The sequence below is a fragment of the Anopheles ziemanni genome, chromosome 3 (assembly GCF_943734765.1).
Source record: "Anopheles ziemanni chromosome 3, idAnoZiCoDA_A2_x.2, whole genome shotgun sequence".
NCBI lineage: Eukaryota > Metazoa > Arthropoda > Insecta > Diptera > Culicidae > Anopheles > Anopheles ziemanni.
This window is the reverse complement of record NC_080706.1, coordinates 25,207,004-25,217,818: the sequence shown is the minus strand read 5'-3', so window position 1 is coordinate 25,217,818 and position 10,815 is coordinate 25,207,004. Positions and strand designations below refer to the sequence as shown.

The 10,815-nt window shown below is 45.5% G+C and overlaps 1 protein-coding gene across 1 annotated transcript; it reads right to left on the bottom strand.

The window, feature by feature from the left end:
- Window positions 1–505: 505 nt before the first annotated feature.
- Window positions 506–2,216, bottom strand: LOC131286911 (dentin sialophosphoprotein-like). Its single transcript, XM_058315920.1, has 2 exons — window positions 942–2,216; window positions 506–857 (listed from the first exon to the last, which is right to left on the bottom strand). Exons 1-2 carry the CDS (start codon window positions 2,148–2,150, stop codon window positions 735–737), a joined length of 1,332 nt encoding a protein of 443 aa, XP_058171903.1. The 5' UTR covers window positions 2,151–2,216; the 3' UTR covers window positions 506–734.
- Window positions 2,217–10,815: the final 8,599 nt, after the last annotated feature.

The window sequence follows — 10,815 nt, the reverse complement described above, 5'->3', positions numbered from 1 at the left end:
TGGAATGTCTACAGAGATGTGATCGAAAATATTCATTTTCTGTGTTGAACGAACAGCTCTGTCAGTGTTTCGGGCTATGAACGAAGTCTACGAGGCGATTTAAAACTGTCTCTAGCTTTTGAATGTGCTACCGAGCAACTATTTATACAATCAATTGTGGGAGAGCACTTTAAAATAACGATACTACTTCAATGCAACCAACCATCCTGTTGTCGTTGACACATTTGTACGTACTTCGTCCGTTTCACATGGGTAAGGAAAAACATAACACCGTAAGTAAATTTGATCGTTCTAAACGCGCGAAATGAAAGAAAGTGTTCTAAAACACTCTGATCAGTACCAAACCGATTACTTAACTTCTTTTGTCCGTCGCGTATAGAAAAAGTAACCCACTTTACGCCATTTCTGATATTTTTCACAACGATTTTGTTGAACTAATGATCTTCACGCATTGAACCTAGGATTAGTTTCCAACAGCGAAGGTTTAAGATAGTTAAAAAAAAAATGTAATAACATGTTCTTATATTAAACATGAAACATAAAGACCTTTTGACGATAGTACTGAACAAAATCGACGGCGCACATCCACAGTGTAGAATAAATAAGCATCCTAGTACCTTATAGCCCCGCAGGTATCGAGTGTTTTGCAAACGAGCGAAAACTAACTTACAGCAACGGCTGTTTTACTGCTTACTACATTCAGTCCGTCGGCTACCCCGGCACCCGGTTGGAGTTTATCCAATTTTAGTGTGCTTGCTGAGCCGAGGAGATGCCTCGCCATCATCATCATCATCATCATCGCCGGAACTGTTTCGCTCCCCGTCAGCCGATCGTCGTTTGGAACTGCTCAGCAAATGCTCGGACGCACGCACAGGCGTCGTCGTCGGCGCGGGAGTCGTGCTAGCGCTTATGAGGTTGCTATACATCGTGTTTCTTCGAACGTTGGCGGGCACAGGCCTTTTACGACTGCTGGTGGTTGTAGAAGAAATAGTAGTAGTAGTAGCAGTAGTAGAAGCGGGTGTGGTGGTGCTCGGCTTTTCCATGCTGTCCTCCGACTTTGTACACTCGTCTAGACTGTCCAGTCCGAGCTTGGACGACTCGTCCGACACGGGCCCACTCTTCCCGTGTTCGGTGGCCGAGTTACTTTCGTCCGACGGTTCCTCTGCCAGCGTGGCACCGTTTGTCTTCGTCGCCGAGTCCGGCGAGTCCGATTTGTTGTGATTACTGCCCGAGCTCGAGGACGCATTGGTGTCGTTCGTGCTGTTCCGGCCCTCCTCCGGAATGTTCTCCAACAGGTCCGGCTGAAGCTCGCTGGCGACGTAGTGTGTCCACAGAGCCAACTCCACCCGGTGAGGGGACCATTTTTTCTCGTGCGCCTTCAACGTGTCGTTCGTCGTGTCGGGTTGATTCTTCTTCTTCTCCGCGGAGGACGTGCCTTCGTTGGACGAGTTCGTGCTGTCGTCCTCGGCGTCACTAGCATCCGCTTCCGCCTCGGCAGACGTCCCGTTTCCGTTACCTTTCACGGCCGAAGCGTCCGGGGTGTTACTGCTATCCTGTGCGGGTTCTTCGCCAGCCGGTACCGGGTGGCACTCGCGGTTCAACCGGTCCGTCGTCGTCTGGATGTGCTGCACAAAGTTCATATACTCGCGCGTCGTATAGTCGATGCCTTCGATCTCCGGTATCGCCATCAGACACTCGTCCGCCATAAACGGTGCGGTCTCGGGAGCGGCCGCAGCCAGCAGGGCCGAAGCCATCGTCGTGCCGACTCCCTTCAGATTCGACAGCGCCGTGATGGCCTGCTCCAGGTTGGGCAGCTTGCGGAACGCCTTCTTCGTCTCTGCCTGCACCGCCCGCGGTGTGTTCACCTTGATCAGGTAGGACAGCTGCGGGAAGAACTTGCCGCGCGTCTGCTTCCACTTCATCGTCTTGACTAGCTCCTCGTGCAGCATGTACTGGTCCTTGCCCCGCTTCTTGATCAGCTGGGGCAGCTTGTTCTGGTACCAGTCGTCCAGCTTGATCAGCTCGTCCGGCTTCTTGCATTTGCTGTTCGCCTTTAGCTGCAGCACCTGCGGGTAGAGGGCGAGCACGTACTCGAACTGGGCCGAGTTGCCCCGGGTGAAGAAGGATGCCGTGTCTCGTACCGACGACATACTGTCGCGCACAGGGGTCGTCGTTCTTCGTCAAGTTGGGGAGGAGTTCCGATCTTCCGGTGGATGCGCTGAAACGGTACGGGAAGGAATGAAAGTGTGCACCGAATAACGTACGCAAACGAGTGTTCCGCATAGTTTGCTCCGTCGGTATCATAATTCCTCGGCATACCAGAATGAAAATTAGTTCGAGCAATATGGCTTCGAAGCTTCCCAACCCTCCAGAACGTACTAACTTTCACGATTATCCACCTCATCTACGGAAAGGTTCGTCTGCCGGTCGCAATTCGTATGTCCTGGTAATTATTACACCGTTTCCGAGCTCCCCAAAACGAGGAACAAAAGGGGTAAAAGGTTTATGCAGCCACGCAACCGGTACGAGGTGGAATGGCGGCAAACTCTTTATTGTTTACAACAAATCATTAATCAACCCAATCTCCCCCAGCCGTCTCTCCTTATTGAACGAACATAGGAGCGCGGTGTGGCGTTCGTTTGTTTGAGGAGTGGGACGTAATATAAAAGCAAAAAAAAAAACGGAAGGAACAACTCGCAGACCAGCAATAAAAACAGCAAAACTTTATCTACGTAGCTTATCTTTCTCGTGCCAAAGGCGCCCCGAGGGTTAGATGGCGCCGGTTCACGCAAACGGAAGTGAAAAGAAGTGGGGGCAGGAAAAAAAAGCAAACCGGACGGGAAGGAACCCTTTTTCTAGGATTGTCTATGGCGTGCGGACGGGCGAAAGGTTCCCCCCTTCGATAGCACTCGTAAAACCCGCCAGAGAGGAACGAGTTATAAATGAGTTGCGAGTGGAGCAGTAAAGCTACGTTGGCTCCACTTTCTGCACGGCTTCAGCCTCGGCAGAGGGTGTTCATAAATATTGCATTCTTTTCCGGTTCATTTGAAGACGCTTTCCGGGGGGGGGTTCCGGAGTTGTTTTTTCGCCGACCAACGTGAACCATTTTCCCATCCTTTCCGCGTGGTTGGAAAGCGTTCATTCGGTGAAATCCGTGCTGGGAGCGGTCAGGGCAAACCCCACCATAACGAGCCCCAAAGCCGGTATAGCGAAAGAGAGCCGGGTTGGTCGGCAGAATCAAATGAGTAATTCTATAAATCTTGGCTCCCGTTCCTTTCCCCTGCTAGCGTCAGGTTGATTGCACCATGGGGAGGCAAATAAACGTGTGTTGGTTTCATTTACCTCATCCTCGGGCATCCTTTCGAGCTGCAATCGGACTTCCCTCCCCCCCAAGGTTTAATGGGAAAAGAGAAAAACATTTATCCGTCAATCACGTTCCGAACCAATTTGGTGCCTAGTTTTCTCTTATCCTTTTCGGTCGGAGTAACTGATATGGTGAAGTTTTACTATTTTCCTACATACCGCAGAAATGGAATCCTGTTTATCAGAAATCGAAACGTCACTCTAATTATATCCAATTTAATTAGATCCGTTGCCCCGGTGAGGACGAATTCGTTTCTTACGAAGGGTGCAAGATCCTACGCTTTCAGTACGGGCTGGTGCATAGACACACCTTGGCGAAACCCATACAACAAAACCCCCTCAGAGCTAAGGAAAACCATCCGAGGAAAACCAACCAAGACATCCGGGACAAAACTTCCCCTTATTTCCTTCGAAAGCATTAAACATTAAAGTTCAACGCGAGAAACTCGTTCAGTTTTCCCCTACCATGTTCCACAAACCCAATCAATAACAAATAAAACCGAACCGAATTTTCTTTGTGATTTCCCGAGACGGATAGGAACAGCGAATGGCCATCAATATGTGTTCCCGGAAAGTTGGTTTACCACCAAAGTCCCGGCGTTATCGTTGCCGGGTGTGGGAGAACACAGTTTTCCCGACGAGCAGTCCATCTTCAGGTTAAGGGCACAACTTTAGCTTCCGCCTCGGGTTCGGGTGGACAATTGTGATCGATTGATTTTTTTTTCCAATTAGTTTTTGCTTTCTTCCTTTGGTTGTTGTACTTTTCTCCTTGCTGCCGTGCACAAACAAAACACAAAACTTCCATTTTTGGGGATCAGTTCGTAAACTGGTTGGTATTCCAATTTCCGTTGCGGTCGGGATGCTATTTCGTCGTTTTTCGATGCCCTCGATATGCAGCAGAATGGGACACGGTGTAAGGAGCTAGTGGGTGTCGGATGCCGATAACTTATCCAGAACTTTAATTTAGATGTCACTGGCACGCATCAATTGTCGTCACCGTAAAAGGGAGCGTCTATAGTGCAGGGATAATTTTACATTTTCTTCTGTGGTGATCCTATCATTGGTTTAGTTATAGCTTTAAATGCTCAGAGGGTTCAAGAAAATGTTATTAAGTTTTTGCTTATTTTTCGTTTTCATATATTAATGTTAAAAAAACCCCCCCCACAATTTTCCATTTCAACCCATAACGGAGTATCCAACCTCAAGAAAACTATAAACACCACCCGAATGCTGCATTTTGACTGTAGCAACCTGCCAAGACGCTACGTTTGTTGATGAATTTACTGTCCTGCGACTGGGAGCTTCCTATGTGTCACACGAGCTTGGCTGGGCCATTAATTTCAGCTGTTTGCCAACCCCAGCACAGAATTTTGCACGTTCCAAGTGCTGCGCAACGGTATGAAAAATGAAATTTGCGAGTCGCGCGGAAAGTTGAAGGTTTCAAGAGTAATAAACTGCACGAAGCCGCTATGTTGCGATCACATCAAGACACGTGGAAGAGCATTTCAGGTCCTTTAGCCAGCGTTATGTGTTCGTTCCACGTCGTTGGGTGTGATAACTCATCTTTAATGGTTAAACCACGATGATAAATATGAATTAGACGCTCGTCTGGGTGTGTCTCTAAAGACGGCGCAGCATAAAGGATCGCACACAGAGAAAAATGCTCTACTTCCGAACCTTAAGTGCCAACCCAAAGCGAACCATCTCAATCAATATTAGCGCTGATTGAAAAGAAGTTCCCATTTGTGCGGGATTATGATGATGTACGACGTGATCCGGCAAAGGATGGTCAAGTGTCCTTAGGGTCATTACAAAACATGACCCGCTTTTGGCTCCAAGTTGTGTAATAAATGATTGTTTTATAGCTTTCCAGCAATCACGTAACCTAGCACCGAAACGAAGTTCCATTGGCACAGGTGCAAGAAAGATGAAATCTGTGTATGCTCCCAGATACCGGGATAACGGATGGCTTTAGTTCGGAAGTGTTTTCCTCCCCCAATGTGTACCAAACACATCCACGAACGCAGATTTTGCATCCGCTCCATTAATGCTTCATGTTCAATGAAAATCAAAAAAAGGCACTTAAGGTAAACACGCGTTTTTGTGCCCGTTTGTGTCGTACGCCGCTACTCCTCTGCAATGCGAAGGGTGACGCTCTCGTCTTACGTCCTGGCAAAACGTGTACACGTGACGCATTACCCGGGAACCGAAATCGCAAACAGGAAGAGACTTTGGCGAGGGGTTTGAGGATATTTGTTTTTTCCTCTGGGGAAATTTGTGCACGAAACGTGATCCTGTCCTGTGGCGGTTTACGACATGGAATAACGATTTTCGTGCGCCTCAAACACTGTTATGCGGGCAATTGAGTTTGCCGTAGGGCTGAGGGTAAACAAAAGGAAAGTCGCAAAAATCAATTTTTGGAACTGTTATAATTTTTAAACTGATTTTTGACGACCAACCGTAAACCTTTTCGAACTTCAAATTCGTTTCAAATTCAAAACAACATTTAAAAACATTTAAAAAAAGGAAAAAAAGCATGAGAAGGAAAACGTTCCCAATGTAATTATTTCATTTTATATGCATAATTCGCACATGCGATGAGTTTAAGCCTTTTCATGGAGTTTTCCGCTAGCGACCGTTACTGCCTTCCACCTAAACTAAATAAGGATTACGCGTGCGGTTGATCCGCTTTAGTATGAATCAGCGGAAAATTAATAAACCCCTCCCATAATATCTCTAACGGTACATTCCTCACTTGTGAAAGCGATTAAATGTACCGGCGTAATAAAATATACATAGTTTAATCCATACATCGAATAACGGTTGGGAATCATATGGCGTATCATTGCGGAGGATTTAAACGTTCAACCGGGGTCGGGCGCAAAAATTATGCCATTGATAAGGATGCTAATATTTCATTCTGATAATACCGAGTGCATACCTGGAAAACATAATTCCATTCGGATTACTGGCGAGGTAACATTAAAATTAATAAATTGAACTACAAATAAATTACTTACCTGCTTATGTTTAGAGGGAGGCGTTTTTGCAGAACGTTTATACTGTTTTTACAATATATTTGTAAGTTGAATGTCCTGTTGTTTTAAGATATTATTTCCAGCTGCATCATGCTTCAAAACCGTTTGTTGATCATCCGTCTAGGGCACGTTTTTATTTGCAACACTTACAAACACAGCGCACAGCGACCAGTTCTTCGTTCAACTTCTTAAGCAATCTCAGTTTTTGATCGTAATAATCATATGTTTAGTTGTTATTATTATTCGAACACTTGTTATACGTTTTCAAGTTGTTATTTTCTTGGTTGTTCTCGAAAAAATTGCTTCTCCGCCACAGCAACAGTCATGTTGATATCTTTTTCCACTTTGTGTTAACTTTCGATAATTTTAAGTCACATAAATTTGTACGTTTTCATCTGCAGAATGCCCTGAAGTCAAAAAGAAACATAAAGATTATCGTACGATCAGAAACTTGGCAGATGCATCGCAGCATATGCTAAAAGCATTTCTGTTTTTGCTCACAAAACAAGGAAGAGAGAATTGCTTTGGTATTCTCTCTTTTTCTCTCGCTCTACCACAGTCCAGCAGACAGGATCCTCAGGAGGCGTGGAAATGGGTGCGGGATGCTATTTTTGCACGTTTCTCCACCCTTCCGCACCCTTCACGCGACATCTGCTCGCGGTTTCTTTAAATAGTATTTTGAGATAAAAATAAATAGAACCAAACGTTCCACCCACCGGTGGCGTTAGTATGATTCTCCTTCCCTTCCCAACCAGTGGCACAGGTGGACAGCACTTTTGAGGTGCAGCATAACGCCCAGCAGCAACATAACAATGTCGGTACACACAGGCTCTCTCTCTCCCACTCTGTCTTGTTCTTTCTTACTAAGCTAGACACGGTACGTCAGCATAGTTTCATTGACAGACGAAGAAGCCGGCTCTCCATTGGCAGGAGGGCTTGGGTGGAGATGAAGGTTCGATACAAAGAAGCACGGGGTGAGTAAGAGAGCGAGCGAGGTTGGGTGGAGAGGGTGAAATTTATCGCGCGAACTTTTACCATGCCGGCAAAACCGGCGCCGGAAAAGCCAATCAATTGCCAATCACAACGTGTGGCGCGTCTGGAAAGTGTGAGGTTTCGCATATTTTTTCGCACTGTCTAATTAAATTATACGGTTCAGGTATGCGTAATGATTAATTCCCATTTTGGTAGGTGCACGTTTTTAGTGTCCAACACATAATTATGTGGCCATATTGCACGAAACCTGGCCACGGAAATGGGCGCTGCGGGAACACACAAAATGAAGACCATTTTCGTTCATCGTGTGCTCCGAATGGGCCACAAACTCACTAACACAACGACGTTCCCCGGACGTTCATGTGGGTAAAACGAGGTGATTTAACTTGGTGGCACTTTTTCCCAACCATCAATGAATTGTCTTTTCCACGCACAAACCACACACCGTGCCTCTGGAGGAGGTTTTCGCGTGGAGGCACACTTTCCCGGTCCTCGGACTCGATCGATTACGCAGGAACAACACGGCTGCTGCTGCAGCAGTACCACGGATGAGGTCGAATGGTTCCACACAACACCACCACTAGAAGAAAGCAAGAGAGCAGGTTCCACACCACCGAGTTTGCCGAATGTTTCTACCGCTTGTGCGCACGACGGGGACTTGCGGGGTGCTGGCCACGGGATCCGCCACGGAACCGACCGCCAAACGGTTCCATTCCGGCAAGCCGTGCCGTCCGTTCCTGCACTACACTGGCCCGAGCTTCTCACACAAAAAATCGATTAGCACAACCTATCCGGGTTCCGGTTCTGGCTGCTGCCGCTGCTACTGCTGCTGAGCTGCAGAGCGTTGTGTGTCTTTCGCAGGCAGATAGAGCCGTGTGCGTCAAAGAGCGGTGGGCCGATCAGATCCGCGAGACGCCGATCCGCCGCCGCGGCAGTGTGGAAAGATGCTTCGGACGACAAGAGGTTTCACAAGCGCACACGATGCACAGAATCCGCAATAGATTGCGGACAGAAAATTCACCCTTCGAGTACGGAATCGCCACACTTTGCGGAGTGTGTAGGTAGATAAATGTGCGGAGACGTCAAATGCCGTGCTCTGCAGCGACGAGCAACGTCGAACAAACGTCTCGCTGTCGGGAGCACGATACTTTTCCGCTCTCCCGAACCGTACCTCCCATCTCGGTCGCTCGCGTGCAGCTCACCGCGGGTCGTACTCTTTCGCACACTTCGCTCAGCGATGCCGCAGTGGTTCGACGAGGGGTCTCTCGATGGTGATGCTAGCGAATGTTACAAGCGACGTGCCTGCTCGTTGGCATAGCTTTGGGCAGCTCCTCGACCAGTGCGCATTCTCTCTCTCTTTGTTCGACGCTCGATTGGCATGAGATAACAGTTTTCTCTCTCTCGTCTCTTCGCGATGGTTTCTGCTTGCGTATGCTTGCAAGATGGCGTCGCGAGTAGGTTCGAAAAATCGATTCATGTAGCGTTCACCGCGTTGTCATGTAAATGGCAGCTGGGAAAATTAATGTTTGAACCATTTAAAAAACAATGCTGTGTTAATTACCGGTGCAATTAACTGCGGGTTGTTTTGTTTCGTGATTTAATTTCAAAAATATAAAAAAAAAGAAAACACCTTCCGTACCTTTTTGACAGCTATTCGTATTTGACAGAGATCATTGGCGTAGGGTTAACGGTTTTTTTCAAATGATTGTTAGCAAACTTTATTTTATTTTATTTTCTAATCATGACTCATTTTACAAAAAAATTGTAATGATTGGAGAAGTTTTTTTAAATTTTCGAAAAATAAAAATAAACATGTTTAATATAGTTAAAATTGTTTCAAAAAATAAACTAATTATTGCTGAGGACCTGCGCTTTGTTTTACGTTACTTTTTCAAATTTATAATCCTTCATTATTTTACATTCAAATCTTCATGTAAAAACCATTTACAGAATAAGCCAAATCTTTTAAAATATCAAAATGCATGCAAGCTGCTGAAGCACAAAGAAAAATCAAACATAAATAAACACCTGTTGTGAATTAAGAAAGCGGAAGAAAATGACACTGCCTTTAAAAATGCCGGACGTTTTCCCTGGGGGACTCGGAATGATGCGAAGCAACCTCGAACGAGCATCGCTTGTTGGTGCAAAATATATCACCGAAGAAAAGCAGAAAAAAACATTCGAACCACGATGGGAAAACTTCGAGTGGACATGAATGCTTCTAATGGTGGTGTATGCTTATTCAACCGCTCACTCAGAAGTGAAGTGGCAAACAGTAGACGCAATGATGCAATAACAATATTTCTCTAGGAACCACTTATGATTCGGTGTTCATTATGCTCGCTTTCCCGATGGCAGCCTGAAGCAGAATCGAATGTTTTCGTAATTCAATCGTTAGTTTCAAGTGGACGAGTAGACCGATTGGAACAAAAAGAGCCTCAAACTTCTAAGAGCTGATAAGCAAGGTTTGTACTATCACTTACGCTGGTCATTATACTTCCAAAGGGGATAGTTTAATTAAACACATTTTTTACGTTAACGAAAAAAGAGTACTGCTATGACACTCTGTCTTATTTTTTCAACTAAATTATGAATACGTTCTTACATTGTTTCATTGCTTTTCCAAGGTAACTGAGCATCCTCAAATGAATCATTAAAACACTTACCGATAACCCGAATGGCTGGAGAATGGTCAGTGAAAGTAAATGAGGACCTGTGAAAACAGAGAGATAAAAACAATTTCATTAGCTTATGATGAAGAAGGCACCAGACTCTTTTAGCACTGTTACAAAGTTCCTTTCCTGGGCCATTTGCCATTTTCGGTACTGATGCATAAATTATAACCGGAAGTAAACCCGCCGTTATGTGTTTCTACAAACAACGAAAACCATTACAATTTTCGCATAAAAGAACGGAACGTTTTTTGTTCCGTTATGAAGTACCAAAAAGGACATTAAATTTAATGGCGCTAATTTATACGCACTCGTGGCACATTTTGGCTCATAACAAGAATTGAACCTAGTTTAAGGAACCTGACATAACAAAAACTTTATATTTCACAAGATTGCAAAACTTCTTAAAAAATATCACACGAAGTTAAAATTTTGTATAACATAAAATTAAACAAGGTAACGGATCATACGGTTGCTTCCATATGCAGAGAGATTTTTGGCCGATGAAAAAAACAACGTATTCAGCAGGGTGCCGGCTAATCTCATTACCATCGAAACGACACAAGCTGGAATTAATCATTCTGACAACTTACTACTCCGTGTGCCCAGGTTGCGTGCGCTCAGTAGACCAGCAGAATCGTTCACCGGAAAAGTTCACCAGTTGCCCGGAGGATGACACCTTTGCCAAAATTATGACCCCATAGCGACGTGGCAAGTTGGCGTATCCTTACATGCTGCCATTAAGGTAG

What these genes read in the sequence shown, in the direction of transcription:
- LOC131286911 (XM_058315920.1), bottom strand. Translation starts at nt 2,150, where the DNA reads ATGTCGTCGGTACGAGACACGGCATCCTTCTTCACCCGGGGCAACTCG. An exon ending in AAAGGCCTGTGCCCGCCAAC is followed by an intron (nt 858 to 941) that starts GTTCGAAGAAAC and finishes CGTGCGTCCGAG; the next exon opens with CATTTGCTGAGCAGTTCCAA.